Source organism: Oncorhynchus nerka, linkage group LG3 (assembly GCF_034236695.1).
Source record: "Oncorhynchus nerka isolate Pitt River linkage group LG3, Oner_Uvic_2.0, whole genome shotgun sequence".
Lineage (NCBI taxonomy): Eukaryota > Metazoa > Chordata > Actinopteri > Salmoniformes > Salmonidae > Oncorhynchus > Oncorhynchus nerka.
In genome coordinates, this window is record NC_088398.1 from 77,282,557 (window position 1) to 77,300,248 (window position 17,692).

Sequence of the window (17,692 nt, forward strand, 5' to 3'; positions counted from 1 at the left end):
GTCCGGTGCTCTTCTGTACCGCGTCAGCTGTGTAGTTTTTGAACAAACCAACATTTGCCTATGTTTATCCAAGATATTGAGAATGTCCTACATTTTGTATTAAATAAGGGGGTTCGATAAAGTGTCAACGATTAAAAAAAGATATTGAGAATTTCCTACATTTTGTATTGAAAATGTTGGTTCGATAAAGTGTCAGCGATAACATCGTTTTGGAGATATTAGTTGTAATTGGAAATGCCTCATGTCTGCTTATTTTCAGACTTTTGTATGACATATAACTTCAAATTATGTTAAAAAAAGAAATAAATGCTCCTCACATGTAATGCCGTGCATTGTGTTATAGCCTAGAAATCATCACAATTAAAATGTAATGGGACGCCGTTTCTCCGTGGTTTGTTTTTGTTGGTGTCCCAGTCTTTAATGGAATGGCTACATGCACATGTGACCGTTTGGCTTTACAGTGACGTCTCATATACAGTACATTGCTGCCCAGTAATTAACAGTGACAGGTAGGCAACAGGAACGCTGAAGAGCAGGTGGCTTCCCTTTTGTCTTGTCCACGAGGAGTTCCCCATACTTATTAGGTGGATCGCTGAGTCAGTCATGTGGGAATTTCAGTAAGCAATCGTACATGACCTCTTATCATGTGATATCAGCGGTGTGTTGGGCTAAGAACCAATAAGCATACCCACTGCGCACAGACTTTAATTCAACGTCTATTCCACGTTGGTTCAACTTAATTTCATTGAAATGTCGTTGAAACAACGTTGATTCCACCAGTGTGTGCCCAGTGGGTAGCTTCACAAACTGTAATTGGGCTGGGTGTCAGGGTGTGATAGTCTAAAGACAGTGATCTAGGTGAGTTCAAGCCATCAGTGGCCTATGAACTCTATGACCCCATACCTGGCCTATAAGGAACCTACCTGAGGCTATAACTGGAAAACTGAATTCCACAATGGGAGAGTGAGTCCTCCTCGCTGTCTATATTGCTGCACAAAGCATGTTCTACATCACTGCTGGGATTAATGCTCAATTCACCTTGCACTAATGATTCATTGCGGGAACTGTTAATTGCTTAAGTTTACAGCTAATTTCTCGTTTTTTTAAAGATGATTTTAGAATGTAATTCACTGACAGAAATGAGAGGGAGTTCTGCCAATGGGTCTCATATTAAATCAAGTGTTACTTAGGACCAGGGGTGGTTCAAGGACTGTGGGTTATGATGACGTCAGAACCAGCATGAATTCTTAGTAAATATTATGGGGCTGACTGACTGACAACATCCTGACAGAAGAACTTGCTTTTCTACTGAAAGCATGTATGATCAGTTCAGACATTATCAGCCATCTCTTGGAGTATGTCTGAAGGCGAAGCTAAGTTGAATCTCTAGAATTGTGATACGGTTTGTTTTGGTTTTTAGAAAATATAACATACCTGAGATTGTGTCGCCACCCCCTAAAACAGTGTAACTATACTTTAGTGCAGGGTTCCCCATCTGGGTGATTTTGCCAAAGCACAGCCCCCACACCACTAGAGGGATATCTTCAACCACCGACTTACTACCCTGAGACAAGGCCGAGTATAGCCCACGAAGATCTCCCCCACGGCACGAACCTGAGGGGGGCGCCAAACCCCTCCTAGGGATGGCATGGTAGAGCACCAGTAAGCCAGTGACTCAGCCCCTGTAATGGGGTTAGAGGCAGAGAATCCCGGTGGAGAGATGGGAACCGGACAGGCATAGACAGCAAGGGTGGTTCGGCGCTTCAGTGCCTTTCCGTTCACCTTCACACCCCTGGGCCAGACTACACTCAATCATAGGACCTACTGAAGAGATGAGTCTTCAATAAAGACTTAAAGGTCGAGGTCTCTCACATGGGTAGGCAGACCATTCCATAAAAATAGAGCTCTATAGGAGAAAGCCCTGCCTCCAGCTGTTTGCTTAGAAATTCTAGGGACAGTAAGGAGGCCTGCATCTTGTGACTGTAGTGTACATGTAGGTATGTACGGCAGGACCAAATCGGAGCGATAGGTAGGAGCAAGCCCATGTAATGCTTTGTAGGTTAGCAGTAAAACCTTGACATCAGCCCTAGCCTTAACAGGAAGCCAGTGTAGAGAGGCTAGCACTGGAGTAATATGATCACATTTTTGGGTTCTAGTCAAGATTCTAGCAGCCATGTTTAACACTAACTGAAGCTTATTTAGTCCTTTATCCGGGTAGCCGGAAAGTAGAGCATTGCAATAGTCTAATCTAGAAGTGACAAAAGCATGGATGAACTTTTCTGCATCATTTTTGGACAGAACATTTCTGATTTTTGCAATGTTACCTAGATGGAAAAAGCTGTCCTTGAAACAGTCTTGATATATTCGTCAAAAGAGGGATCAGGGTCCAGAGTAACGCCAAAGTCCTTCACAGTTTTATTTGAGACGACTGTACAACCATCAGGATTAATTGTCAAATCCAACAGAAGATCTCATTGTTTCTTGGGAGCTAGAACAAGCATCTCTGTTTTGTCCGAGTTTAAAAGTAAAACATTTGCCGCCATCCACTTCCTTATGTCTGAAACACAGGCTTCCAGGGAGGGCAATTTTGTGGTTTCACCATGTTTCATCGAAATGTACAGCTGTCTATTGTCCGCATAGCAGAAAGGTGGCATCCTATGATGGTGCCACGTTGAAAGTCACTGAGCTCTTTGTACTGACAATGTTTGTCTCTGGAGATTGCATGGCTATGTGCTCGATTTTATGCAACTGTCAGCAACGGGGGTGGCTAAAATTGCTGAATCCACTAATTTGAAGGGGTGTCCACATAATTTTGTATTTATAGTGTATATGCAATAGTATACAAATGTAAGCAAGGTTTGAAATTATTATGTTTTAGTCAAATATTATATCTGTTTGGGCTTCTTGCGGGCAGTTTTCTATCTACAAAATATTTGTAATTATGTTCCGGCTCCCTGACCATCCGCTCAAGAAACAAATCGTCCCACGACTGAATCTATAATGAACAAAAATATAAACGCCACATGCAACAATTTAAACTATTTTACTGATTTACAGTTCATATAAGGATATCAGTCAATTTAAATAAATTATTTAGGGCCTAATCTATGGATTTCACATGACTGGGTAGGGGTGCAGCCATGGGTGGGCCTGGGAGGGCATTGGGCCACCCAGCAAATCAGAATGAGTTTTTTCCTACAAAATGGCTTTATTACGGACATAAATACTCCTCAGTTTAATCAGCTGTCTGGGTGGCTGGTCTCAGACGATCCCGCAGGTGACGAAGCCGGATGTGTCAGTCCTGGGCTGGCGTGGCTAAACATGGTCTGCGGTTGTGAGGCCGGTTGGCCGTACTGCCAAATTCTCTAAAGCGATGTTGGAGGCGGCTTATGGTAGAGAAATTCACATTACTTTCTCTGGCAACAGCTCTGGTGGACATGCCTGCAGTCAGCATGCCAATTGCACGCTCCCTCAAAACTTGAGACATCTGTTGCATTGTGTTGTGTAACAAAACTGCAAATTTAAGAGTGGCCTTGTCCCCAGCACAAAGTGTGCCTGTGTAAGGATCATGCTGTTTAATCAGCTTCTTAATATGCCACACCTGTCAGGTGGATGGATTATCTTGGCAAAGGAGAAATGCTCACTAACAGGGATGGAAACAAATTTGTGTGCCAAATTTGAGAGAAATAAGCTTTTTGTGCATATGCAACATTTCTGGGATCTTTAATTTCAGCTCATAAAACATGGGACAAACACATGTTGTGTTTATATTTTTGTTCAGTGTAGTTGTTGATCCCTGTTACAGTGCTTTCAGTGAAGTCTGGAGCTGTGCCAAGCTTTACATTTTTCTGTTTGCAGATGTTACTGACCTGGTTTCGAACCAGCGTTATCAATATGACTTTGGCTGTAGGTACCCTAGCAGTTAACCGAAAGGTCGCTGGGTCGAATCCCTGAGACGACTTGGTGAAAAATATGTCAATTTGCCCTTGAGCAAGGCACTTAACCCTTATTGCTGCTGTAAATCGCTCTGGATAAGAACGTCTGCAAAATGACTCAAATGTAAAAACTAAACAAATACATGAACAAGACCCTGTTAGCCCATTGAGATAAACGCCATATTTCTTATGAATCTTATTGGACCTCAGTGATACATGTAGAAACTGTAGGAGGAAAATCATACTGCAACTTACATGGTCACTTTTTAGTAATGTTTTTTATTAATTATCCTTGAAAATATGTGCATCTGACCTTGTGCTTCATGTAGTATGAAAGATAACACATTATTGGGGAGTCTCCTTGTAGCTGAATAATATTTGCTTAAAAGCAGGAAGTACTATATGAAGTATGATAAACTGTTTTACACCATTATTCCAACAACACTATATTAGTAAAAGCTCAATAATAGTAATCATTGAAGCCTGTTTTTGTTCACAATGTCTATAAAAAAAAATCCTATGGTATTGTTTTGAATAGGCCAAGAATCTAGTTTCCTTTAGTTATCTTTGGTGCCACAGAAGCTGTCATTACTATGTCCTATCTATCATCTCCTCATCAGATTGGAAATAACAAATCGTGGTTGTGTTTCCCCTCGATCTAGATAAATGGTTGCTGTGTGTGCAGGTTGTGAACTTCCCAGACATCAGAAAGTCAATGAACAGTCAACCAACCCGAAAATAACCTCATTGAGGTGCAGTCATAAATATTGATCAGCGTGCAGAATCCTGTTTAGTTCAGATTGGGACGGTGGCAGTTTCTCTTCCACTTTGTTAGTTAATTATATTAGTGTTGGACTTGTAGTAGATGTTTTGGTATTGTTTTCGGTATTTGTTTCTAAAATGAGTCAAGCCGCGGTTTGAAGTCTTTGTGGAGAACAGGACTAGTTAAATGTTCCATTCAATGGTTTCCTGAACAGGGAGGAATATTCATCACCCAACATACCTATCTCAAGTGTGCTTAATGGCTGTTTTCTGAGCTGTCAGTCTCACTACTTTGTGTTTCCCTTGCTCATGGCTACTCATTGTACCTCACTGAGTGATGGCTAACACTTTCTCTTATTTTAATTGCATTGGGGACGGACCACTCAAGGACATGCACATTGTGGCAACTCTTTCATACAGGATGCTACAGTATTACAGTACATTATGAATTTAAGTACTATTTCATGAAACTGAATGGAAAATCCATTCTATTTTATGTTATTAACTATCAGAACTGTTAGTAACAGGAATAAGCATCCCTACTCACACACGTGAGTATATATAGTATATATATAGGATATTAAATGCTGAAACCCTCATATTAAACACAAATGGTATTCACTTAGTTGATGATTTATATTTAGGATAATGTTTTACAGCTTTGTCATCTTATTTTATTTATAATTTTATTTAATGATTTCATATATCTTAAATGTGATAAGGCCCAACAGAGGGCCAGAGATAATTACAGACACCTGTCATAATCTGAAGTACAGCAGTCTTGGATAAGGTTGCAAAGGGAGGGGATATTACTGGAACTTTCTAAATTGACCAGTAAACTAACAAAATGCTGGTATCTTTCAAGGATTTTATGTAATCTATCACAAGACATCTAGTGACCCTGTTAAATTTAGAACGTTTCCAGTAAGTATACCCTCCCTTAACAACCTTATCCAAGACTGCTGTCACACTAAACAGTTCAACGAGAGATGCTTTATGAGTGGTGGGGTAATGTGAGAGTCTAGTACACATGTCTGTAGTTGTCAATGTGAGGACCATGCCCTTCTAGACTGTCTCTGAGTAGGACGGTGGAACCATGGCCTTCTGGACTGTGTCTGAGTAGGACGGTGGTACCATGCCCTTCTAGACTGTCTCTGAGTAGGACGGTGGGACCATGCCCTTCTGGACTGTCTCTGAGTAGTATGGTGGTACCATGCCTTTCTAGACTGTCTCTGAGAAGGACGGTGGGACCATGCCCTTCTGGACTGTCTCTGAGTAGGACGGTGGGACCATGCCCTTCTGGACTGTCTCTGAGTAGGACGGTGGGACCATGCCCTTCTAGACTGTCTCTGAGTAGGACGGTGGTACCATGCCCTTCTAGACTGTCTCTGAGTAGGACGGTGGGACCATGCCCTTCTGGACTGTCTCTGAGTAGTATGGTGGTACCATGCCCTTCTAGACTGTCTCTGAGTAGGATGGTGGTACCATGCCCTTCTAGACTGTCTCTGAGTAGGACGGTGGGACCATGCCCTTCTGGACTGTCTCTGAGTAGTATGGTGGTACCATGCCCTTCTAGACTGTCTTTGAGTAGGATGGTGGTACCATGCCCTTCTAGACTGTCTCTGAGTAGGACGGTGGGACCATGCCCTTCTGGACTGTCTCTGAGTAGTATGGTGGTACCATGCCCTTCTAGACTGTCTCTGAGTAGGATGGTGGGACCATGCCCTTCTAGACTGTCTCTGAATAGGACGGTGAACCATGGAATGTACTGCAGAGGAGTCTGGTGGGAGGAGCTATAGGAGGAAGGGCTCATTGTAATGGCTGGAATGGAATGAATGGAGCGGAGTCAAACACGTGGTTTCCATATGTTTGATGTGTTTGATACCATTCCATTAATTCCATTCCAGCCATTACATCCTATAACTCCTCCCACAGCCTCGTCTGATGTAGTGAGATCTGATAGGAACATCGGAACAGATTGAGCAGATGAGAGCTATCGTTAAAGCTGATATGAATAGGATATGGTGTAATATACAACTGAGTCTATCATAACGCACACACATCAAATCAAATCAAATTTTATTTGTCACATACACATGGTTAGCAGATGTTAATGCGAGTGTAGCGAAATGCTTGTGCTTCTAGTTCCGACAATGCAGTAATAACCAACAAGTAATCTAACTAACAATTCCAAAACGACTGTCTTATACACAGTGTAAGGGGATAAAGAATATGTACATAAAGATATATGAATGAGTGATGGTACAGAGCAGCATAGGCAAGATACAGTAGATGGTATCGAGTACAGTATATACATATGAGATGAGTATGTAAACAAAGTGGCATAGTTAAAGTGGCTAGTGATACATGTATTACATAAGGATGCAGTAGATGATATAGAGTACAGTATATACGTATGCATATGAGATTAATAATGTAGGGTATGTAAACATTATATTAGGTAGCATTGTTTAACCTCTTGCCTCTACTTGGGACGCTTGCGTCCCAACTAGAGCTCTGGAAATGCAAATGCGCTACGCTAAATGCTAATAGTATTAGTTAAAACTCAAAAGTTCATTAAAATACACATGCAGGGTATCAAATTAAAGCTACACTCGTTGTGAATCCAGGCAACAAGTCAGATTTTTAAAATGCTTTTCGGCGACAGCATGAGAAGCTATTATCTGATAGCATGCACCAATACACTACAACAGAAAAGCACAGCAGGGGACGTAAACAAAATAATTAGCATTTCGGCGTTACACAAACCGCACAATAAAATAGAAAACAGTCATTACCTTTCACCATCTTCTTTGTTGGCACTCCTAGATGTCCCATAAACACTATTGGGTCTTTATTTCGATTAAATCGGGCCATATAAAGCCAAGATATCGTTATATGTAGACTGTGTGATAAACGAAAAAAACTGCGATTTCACAACGTAACGTCATTTTTTAAAATTCAAAAAGTAGACGATAAACTTTCACAAAACACTTCAAATACGTTTGTAATGCTACTTTAGGTATTAGTAAACGTTAATAAGCGATAAAAATCATCCGTAGGCGATGTATATATCATTAGCTGTCGTCTTGGAAAAATTTCAGGAGAGAGCTCTTCCGGAATGATCTGGGCGGAGACCGGAGGTAAGCGGTGCCCCTCTTTCGGTTCAACCAAGAATCAAAGATGATTAAATTCACAAGATACTCGACTACGTGGGGATGCTGTGGGAGTTGAATGCTCGGTCTTATCTAATTCGGCTCACTGTTAACAATTGCTGGAAGTGGCGCAAGGATATTTATTTCCATTTTCTGTGATCAGGTTTTCCTGCGCTTTCCGATGTAACGCACGTTATGTAATAGCCACAGTCGTGATTTAACCAGTTTTAAAAACGTCCGAGGGTTTCCTATACACACATTCTAACCATATGAACGTACTATATTCCTGGCATGAGTAGCAGGGCGCTGAAATGTTGCGCGATTTTTAACAAAATGTTCAAAAAAGTAGAGGGTAGGAGCAACAGGTTAAAGTGGCTAGTGATATATTTTACATCATTTCCCATCATTTCCCATTATTAAAGTGGCTGGAGTTGAGTCAGTGTCAGTGTGTTGGCAGCAGCCACTCAATGTTAGTGGTGGCTGTTTAACAGTCTGATGGCCTTGAGATAGAAGCTGTTTTTCAGTCTCTCGGTCCCAGCTTTGATGCACCTGTACTGACCTCGCCTTCTGGATGATAGCGGGGTGAACAGGCAGTGGCTCGGGTGGTTGTTGTCCTTGATGATCTTTATGGCCTTCCTGTAACATTGGGTGGTGTAGGTGTCCTGGAGGGCAGGTAGTTTGCCCCCGGTGATGCGTTGTGCAGACCTCACTACCCTCTGGAGAGCCTTACGGTTGTGGGCGGAGCAGTTGCCATACCAGGCGGTGATACAGCCCGCCAGGATGCTCTCGATTATGCATCTGTAGAAGTTTGTGAGTGCTTTTGGTGACAAGCCAAATTTCTTCAGCCTCCTGAGGTTGAAGAGGCGCTGCTGCGCCTTCTTCACGATGCTGTCTGTGTGAGTGGACCAATTCAGTTTGTCTGTGATGTGTATGCCGAGGAACTTAAAACTTACTACCCTCTCTACTACTGTTCCATCGATGTGGATAGGGGGGTGTTCCCTCTGCTGTTTCCTGAAGTCCACAATCATCTCCTTAGTTTTGTTGACGTTGAGTGTGAGGTTATTTTCCTGACACCACACTCCGAGGGCCCTCGCCTCCTCCCTGTAGGCCGTCTCGTCGTTGTTGGTAATCAAGCCTACCACTGTTGTGTCGTCCGCAAACTTGATGATTGAGTTGGAGGCGTGCGTGGCCACGCAGTCGTGGGTGAACAGGGAGTACAGGAGAGGGCTCAGAACGCACCCTTGTGGGGCCCCAGTGTTGAGGATCAGCGTGGTGGAGATGTTGTTGCCTACCCTCACCACCTGGGGGCGGCCCGTCAGGAAGTCCAGTACACAGTTGCACCGGGCGGGGTCGAGACCCAGGGTCTCGAGCTTGATGACGAGCTTGGAGGGTACTATGGTGTTGAATGCCGAGCTGTAGTCGATGAACAGCATTCTCACATAGGTATTCCTCTTGTCCAGATGGGTTAGGGCAGTGTGGTTGAGATTGCATCGTCTGTGGACCTATTTGGGCGGTAAGCAAATTGGAGTGGGTCTAGGGTGTCAGGTAGGGTGGAGGTGATATGGTCCTTGACTAGTCTCTCAAAGCACTTCATGATGACGGAAGTGAGTGCTACGGGGCCGTAGTCGTTTAGCTCAGTTACCTTAGCTTTCTTGGGAACAGGAACAATGGTGGCCCTCTTGAAGCATGTGGGAACAGCAGACTGGTATAGGGATTGATTGAATATGTCCGTAAACACACCGGCCAGCTGGTCTGCGCATGCTCTGAGGGCGCGGCTGGGGATGCCGTCTGGGCCTGCAGCCTTGCGAGGGTTAACACGTTTAAATGTTTTACTCACCTCGGCTGCAGTGAAGGAGAGTCCGCATGTTTTCGTTGCAGGCCGTGTCAGTGGCACTGTATTGTCCTCAAAGCGGGCAAAAAAGTTATTTAGTCTGCCTGGAAGCAAGACATCCTGGTCCGTGACTGGGCTGGTTTTCTTCTTGTAGTCCGTGATTGCCTGTAGACCCTGCCACATACCTCTTGTGTCTGAGCCGTTGAATTGAGATTCTACTTTATACTGACGCTTAGCTTGTCTCTATACTGACGCTTAGCTTGTTTGATAGCCTTGCGGAGGGAATAGCTGCACTGTTTGTATTCGGTCATGTTACCAGTCACCTTGCCCTGATTAAAAGCAGTGGTTCGCGCTTTCAGTTTTGCGCGAATGCTGCCATCAATCCACGGTTTCTGGTTAGTGAATGTTTTAATCGTTGCTATGGGAACGACATCTTCAACACACGTTCTAATGAACTCGCACACCGAATCAGCGTATTCGTCAATGTTGTTATCTGACGCAATACGAAACATATCCCAGTCCACGTGATGGAAGCAGTCTTGGAGCGTGGAATCAGCTTGGTCAGACCAGCGTTGGAAAGACCTCAGCGTGGGTGCCTCTTGTTTTAGTTTCTGTCTGTAGGCAGGGATCAACAAAATGGAGTCGTGGTCAGCTTTTCCGAAAGGAGGGCAGGCAGGGCCTTATATGCGTCGCGGAAGTTAGAGTAACAATGATCCAAGGTTTTTCCAGCCCTGGTTGCGCAATCGATATGCTGATACAATTTAGGGAGTCTTGTTTTCAGATTAGCCTTGTTAAAATCCCCAGCTACAATGAATGCAGCCTCAGGATGTATGGATTCCAGTTTGCAAAGAGTCAAATAAAGTTCGTTCAGAGCCATTGATGTGTCTGCTTGGGGGGGAATATATACGGCTGTGATTATAATCGAAGAGAATTCTCTTGGTAGATAATGCGGTCGACATTTGATTGTGAGGAATTCTAAATCAGGTGAACAGAAGGATTTGAGTTCCTGTATGTTTCTTTGATCACACCACGTCTCGTTAGCCATAAGGCATACGCCCCCGCCCCTCTTCTTACCAGAAAGATGTTTGTTTCTGTCGGCGGGATGCATGGAGAAACCCGCTGGCTGCACCGCCTCCGATAGCGTCTCTCCAGTGAGCCATGTTTCCGTGAAGCAAAGAACGTTACAGTCTCTGATGTCCCTCTGGAATGCTACCCTTGCTCGGATTTCATCAACCTTGTTGTCAAGAGACTGGACATTGGCGAGGAGAATGCTAGGGAGTGGTGCACGATGTGCCCGTCTCCGGAGTCTGACCAGAAGACCGCCTCGTTTCCCTCTTTTACGGAGTCGTTTTTTGGGGTCGCCGCATGGGATCCATTCCGTTGTCCTGGTTGAAAGGCAGAACACAGGATCAGCGTCGCGAAAATCATATTCTTGGTCGTACTGATGGTGAGTTGACGCTGATCTTATATTCAGTAGTTCTTCTCGACTGAATGTAATGAAACCTAAGATGACCTGGGGTACTAATGTAAGAAATAACACGTAAAAAAACAAAAAACTGCATAGTTTCCTAGGAACGCGAAGCGAGGCGGCCATCTCTGTCGGCGCCGGATGAAAACCTAGATGTTCCCTCTGTTTGATGGGTTCTCAGTTTGATGTTTCCTCAGTTTGACGTTCCATCAGTTTTATGGGTTCTCAGTGTGATGGGTTCTCAGTTTGATGGATTCTCAGTTTTATGGGTTTTCAGTTTGATGGGTTCTCAGTTTGATGGGTTATCAGGTTGATGTTCCCTCTGTTTGATGGGTTCTCAGTTTGATGGGTTCTCAGTTTGATCTTTCCTCAGTTTGATGTTCCATCAGTTTTATGGGTTCTCAGTTTGATGGGGTTTCAGTTTGATGGGTTCTCAGTTTGATGGGTTCTCAGGTTGATGTTCCCTCAGTTTGATGGGTTCTCAGTTTGATGGGTTCTCGGTTTGATGGGTTTTCAGTTTGATGTATTCTCAGTTTGATGGGTTTTCAGTTTGATGGGTTTGATGGGTTCTATGTTGTCTATTTCTTTGTTTTTGGCCGAGTATGGTTCCCAATCAGAGGCAGCTGTCTATCGCTGTCTCATGCTTAGGCAGCCCTTTTTCCAATTTCTGTTGTGGGATCTTGTTTTCGTTAGTTGCTGGTTTAGCGCTACTATATTTTACGTGTCGTTTATCTTTTTTGTTTTTTTGGTGTTAATTTAATAAATTCAAAATGTACACCTACCACGCTGCACCTTGGTCTCATTCAGACGACAGCCGTAACAAATGGTTTCCAATACACCATGTGTTTGATGCCATTCCATTTACTCCGTTCCAGACATTATTTTGAGCCATCCTCCCCTCAGCAGCCTCCACTGCTTGCCATGTATACAGTACATAACCCACTTATCTTTTCATCTTAATCAGAGTGGGTTGTAAACAAATACCCTGTAATTGTGTGGACAGATGCTACAGCCTGTTATGTAAATATATGTAAATCTGCAAGGGGGAAAGTAAACCATTACGTGGTTGCTAAGTTACCTACCAGATGTATTAAATCTTGGAAAGGGTTGTATTGACGGCTTTATTTGACTTTCTGACTGTATCCCAACCCCGGACTGCCACCTGCTCAAGCCTCAACCATTATTTATTATGTATTATTATTTTTATCATGCAAGTCAGTTAAGAACAAATTCTTATTATACAATGATGGCCTACCCCGGGCCAAACCCTCCCCTAAACCGCTGCGCCACTCGGAAGCCAATTAACTAGCAGGGCTTTGAGCTTTACCTCTGAGTTTGATTTGTAAAAATAATAGAAGAAGAAGAAGAATAGAATGTATCTTATTTTCTTTCCTCTCGACCACTTTCTCATATCAGAAAAACCGACGACAATCTTCACAATATATCACGTGTATCCACACAATAAGATGTAATGTTGTTGAACCGGATTGTTTGGGCAGACTTATCATCCCATTTACTCTGTGTTCAATCCCACATTGTGGAAACGTGTGATAACGTGCTGTGATGTATTACTGGGTGTTGATGCCTCCCAGCTGTGGATAATTAACACCAAACGTGTGTGTGTGTGTTTTTGGTCTTTATGGGTTGGCACGCAGAGAAGGGAGATTAAACACATTCTCTGGCTACAGCAGAGATCTTGGCTCCAGTGGACAGAACATGGAGAGAATCGCAACAGAGACAATCTTTTGTTTGTTGATTAGGGAAGGAAGTACTACACAGTATCAGTCCCTTGTGTAGCCGATGGAGGGTTGGACTGGGGAAAATGACTCAATGATTCAACACCCTACCAAGGGAGGAACCCTCACAATGAGCTGAGGTAAACACTGTAATGTCAGGAGGCCGTCAAGGCTGTGAAACATGATTGATACAGTAGAATGGATAGATCTCCCTTAGATCTCTGTTAGATCTCCCTTAGATCTCCCTTAGATCTCCGTTAGATCTCTGTTAGATCTCCCTTAGATCTCCCTTAGATCTCCGTTAGATCTCTGTTAGATCTCCCTTAGATCTCCCTTAGATCTCTGTTAGATCTCCGTTCGATCTCCGTTAGATCTCCCTTAGATCTCTGTTAGATCTCCGTTAGATCTCCCTTAGATGTCCGTTCGAGCTCCCTTAGATCTCCATTAGATCTCCCTTAGATCTCCCTTAAATCGGTTAGATCTCCCTTAGATCACCCGTAGAACTCTGTTAGATCACCCTTAGAACTCTGTTAGATCTCCGTTAGATCTCTGTTAGATCTCCCTTAGATCTCTGTTAGATCTCCCTTAGATCTCCATTAGATCTCCCTTAGTTCCGTTAGAGCTCCCTTAGATGTCTGTTAGAGCTCCCTTAGAGCTCCCTTAGATCTCCATTAGATATCCCTTAGATCTCCCTTAGATCTCTGTTCGATCTCTGTTAGATCTCCGTTAGATCTCTGTTAGATCTCCGTTAGATCTCTGTTAGATCTCCCTTAGATCTCCGTTAGATCTCTGTTAGATCTCCGTTAGATCTCTGTTAGATCTCCGTTTGATCTCTGTTAGATCTCCCTTAGATCTCCGTTAGATCTCTGTTAGATCTCCGTTAGATCTCTGTTAGATCTCCCTTAGATCTCCGTTAGATCTCCCAAGTACGCCTAGTGTCTATGTTTGTTGGTTTCCTCAACAGAAAAAAAACAAGTTGTTCTATTCTATGCTGTTATATTTCTACTCTCCATCCCCAGAACCTCTGATTGCAGTTGAGGTGTTAGCCAATGCCATAGAGGTGGAGCATGCCTGAGCAGAGCTGTTAGATGTACATGTATGTCCAATGCCATAGAGGTGGAGCATGCCAGAGCAGAGCTGTTAGATGTACATGTATGTCCAATGCCATAGAGGTGGAGCATGCCTGAGCAGAGCGGTTAGATGTACATGTATGTCCAATGCCATAGAGGTGGAGCATGCCTGAGCAGAGCTGTTAGATGTACATGTATGTCCAATGCCATAGAGGTGGAGCATGCCTGAGCAGAGCGGTTAGATGTACATGTATGTCCAATGCCCATAGAGGTGGAGCATGCCTGAGCAGAGCTGTTAGATGTACATGTATGTCCAATGCCATAGAGGTGGAGCATGCCTGAGCAGAGCTGTTAGATGTACATGTATGTCCATGATTCAGTATCAGGTGCGTGATATTAACTCAGTTAAAGTAGTTAGACTTTGTGAAGTAAAGACATTTCTCTCCCAACAGGAGAGAGTAAGCTACTGTACAGTAGTGTAGGCAAAGCCTGATAATGAGCCCGTAAGTCGATTCGGAGCATGGCTCATATGAGATCAAAGGAAGTCTAATCTGCTGGCTGGATTTATTAGAGAGATGCTCCGAGGTCAGGGTTTTCAGCAGCGAGTGAGGACTCCTGGTTTCCTAGTCTGGTAGATCACAACAGGGGTTCATCCTATTAACTAACTCAGCAGAGTCCTTTTCATCATAGATCATTAACTGTTATTTTGTTAGTCTTGAATTTGCATTATATAAGCAAATCAGTGTGTTTTCTCAAGCCTGAAATGTTAGTCAAATTGTATTGTATGGAATGTTCTCCACGCATGGTGGTGGCTGGATGAGTATTGAACTCTCTCCATGTCACAGTTCTTGGATACTGTCAGACGATAATGAATTTACACTTAACACCATCTCAACATTAGACAGAGAGAGTTGGCATACAGTATGTCAGCAGCACTTACCTCTCCAACCAGAGCTGGGAGAGGCTGTAATGAGGCTTGAAACACAGGGCTCAATGTCTGACATTCCTAAGCATGGATGGTGCTCTGGCAAGCTCTCGCTCACAGTGGGAGTTTCAGCCCATCCAGCTGTGTTATTCACCAAGTTCTCCAGTCAGAGAGGAAATTACAACAACTAGGCTTTTATTGATGGCCTTTTGAAACCATGGACTGTGACCTCATTATAGACCAGGGGAGATGACGGGAGAGAGACATATTTGGTAATGGCTGAGTAAATGGGTTTCACTTAACAGAACAGGCTCTTTATACTGTTAGGCCTGTTAGGCCTACACACTTCTCATTTAGGAGGTCGGGACATAATGTGTTTTAAATTCTAGTTTTGCTCTTGTGTCTCGCTTGTAAAGGTTTGTTCAGTTTGCGGAAAGTACATGAGTCTGTTTCCTTTTAGAGTGGTTGGCATGACCCAGTTTTTACATTCTCTTCCCTTAGTGGGCAAAATAACCATCTGTCGTCAGGGAGATCCGTCGTCAGGGAGATCCGTCGTCAGGGAGATCCGTCATCAGGGAGATCCGTCGTCATTGAGATCCGTTGTCAGGGAGATTATTCACATGAACCCTGGTTCATACTTACTTACAGAGTTGAAAGAAATAAGAATTTGTATGTTCCTTAAATAATTTGTTGTACAATAGAAACCAAACTAGATCTGAACACATATTAGGCTAAAACCAACTGGGAATTAATCATGGGAATTGTCAAATGATTGATGTACTCCAGTTTCTCAACTGTCAGGTCAGGCAGAAATATCTGTTGCTTTACAAATGCATGACCAGTCAGGTACCTCCACAGTAACAGTAGTGATAGATGTATATGATGTGTGTATGTGTGTGTATCCCTTGTTTTCTCTCTAACGTGTGTGTGTCCTGTCTCCTCACCACAGGGTGCCTTCACGTGGAACAGCATGTCAGGGCGGAGCGTTCGTCTGAAGCCTGTGCCCCTCCAGAGCCTCTCAGAGCTGGAGAGAGTCCGCCTGCAAGAAGTGGCCTTCAGCAGGCTGCTCCAGGAATACAACCTGGGCTGCCAGATCACCATCCCCAAAGGTACTCTACTATTCAGGCTTGGAGGCCATCTAACATCCACTATCTCCTGATCTCTCCATTCTACGAGCAAAGCTACTTGGAAAACATTCTTGTCACAACAAGTCTGAATGTTACACAACAGATACTGACACCAAAACTGAATGTAATAAATCATCTCTAGTTTATTCTGTGTATTTTACATAGGATGTCCTGTGTATTTAGCTTTTGCATGGATAGCAATTTGTAAAACCCTGTTTTAACTGTGTATTTAATGACTTTTTCTATAGAAGATAGTCAATTATAGGTATGTAGCTGTAGGAGTTATTTATTTCAACTGTCTTGTCGTGGTGTGAGGTTGTCTATCTTCACCTCATGGTCTGTTTCTGGTCAGCCAGGCTCTGTCTTGGACTACATTCCCTCGTGTGCTCCTGCCTTAACTATTTTAGGCTAACATGGGACAGGCACCCTATAGACATGCACTGCCATCAACAGTCACTCGCAATAACTGCAGCATTAAAACTTTAGAAAACGCTAGCATGAAAAGCATTAAAACTTTAGAAAACACTAGCATGAAAAGCATTAAAACTTTAGAAAACACTAGCATGAAAAGCATTAAAACTTTAGAAAAGACTAGCATGAAAAGCATTAAAACTTTAGAAAACACTAGCATGAAAAGCATTAAAACTTTAGAAAACACTAGCATGAAAAGCATTAAAACTTTAGAAAACACTAGCATGAAAAGTAAACAGTCAACTGTAGGAAAAACACATTAAATGTAATCTGAAATAGTAGCAGACATTAGAACCACCCTTTCTACATATGGATTGAGTTAGAAAAGACAAGACACAGTATATCCGGCCATGTTTTTGTGTGGATTGTCACATGTGACTTTAACAGTGCTATTGAAAACTAGGATTAGGATTCATATTCCACATTTTAAATATTACATGATTTATGCTTGGGTTGTCTGTTTAAGGATATTTTTGAGTGATTGTGATGAAAACATTTGTGTATGGTAATGCAATATTGAGTCATGAAATTACGTGTGACAAGTATGGTAGAATGCAGTAGAATGTGGTAGAATGCAGTAGAATGTGGTAGAATGCAGTAGAATGTGGTAGAATGCAGTAGAATGTGGTAGAATGTTATGAAGTGGTTTTGTTTTTTTCTTAGATGGTCAAAAGCGTAAGAAGTCCCTCAGGAGGAAGTTGGATTCACTGGCCAAAGAGATGAGTAAAGACAAAGGTAGTTCCATTAATTAGTCACATGAGTTAGCTATGTTTATTTTATGTCTCAAGTAGGGTTGCACAAAATGGGAAAAACATTTCATTGCGATTTTCTTTGTTAACCAAATACTGCTTTTGCAATTTGACTTGCGATATAGATCAAAACACTTTGGTGACCTGTTGGAATCATAGAAATACATTGATGGAGAGCACCATCGTTCTTGTTTGGAACAATGTGTTGACTGCATTTAACCTAACAGAACAGCATGCAAACGTATATTGGATCTAACAGCAGAGGAAGCGTACTGCTTGAGTGACAGGGGGCAGGGCTTGGTGTGTGTGGGAAGCAGCCGCTAGAGGAGAGAGACAACAAACGAGTAAACTATACAAACGGACATTACACACTGCTGAGTGGCGTTTCAAAATATTGCATGGGATATGGATATTACACATGTCAATGGTGCAGCCCTAGACTCAAAATACCCTCAGAACGCAG

The 17,692-nt window shown here is 42.9% G+C and overlaps 1 protein-coding gene across 2 annotated transcripts in view; it reads left to right on the forward strand.

The window, feature by feature from the left end:
- Positions 1 to 17,692, forward strand: part of LOC115116748 (rho GTPase-activating protein 6-like) — an 80,923-nt gene that overhangs the window by 29,984 nt on the left and 33,247 nt on the right. For both annotated transcript variants that reach the window (XM_065016042.1, XM_065016043.1), the window contains exons 2-3: positions 15,832 to 15,991; positions 17,144 to 17,215. In XM_065016042.1, coding sequence (XP_064872114.1) covers positions 15,832 to 15,991; positions 17,144 to 17,215 — 232 coding nt within the window. The remainder of the gene's footprint in view (positions 1 to 15,831; positions 15,992 to 17,143; positions 17,216 to 17,692) is intronic.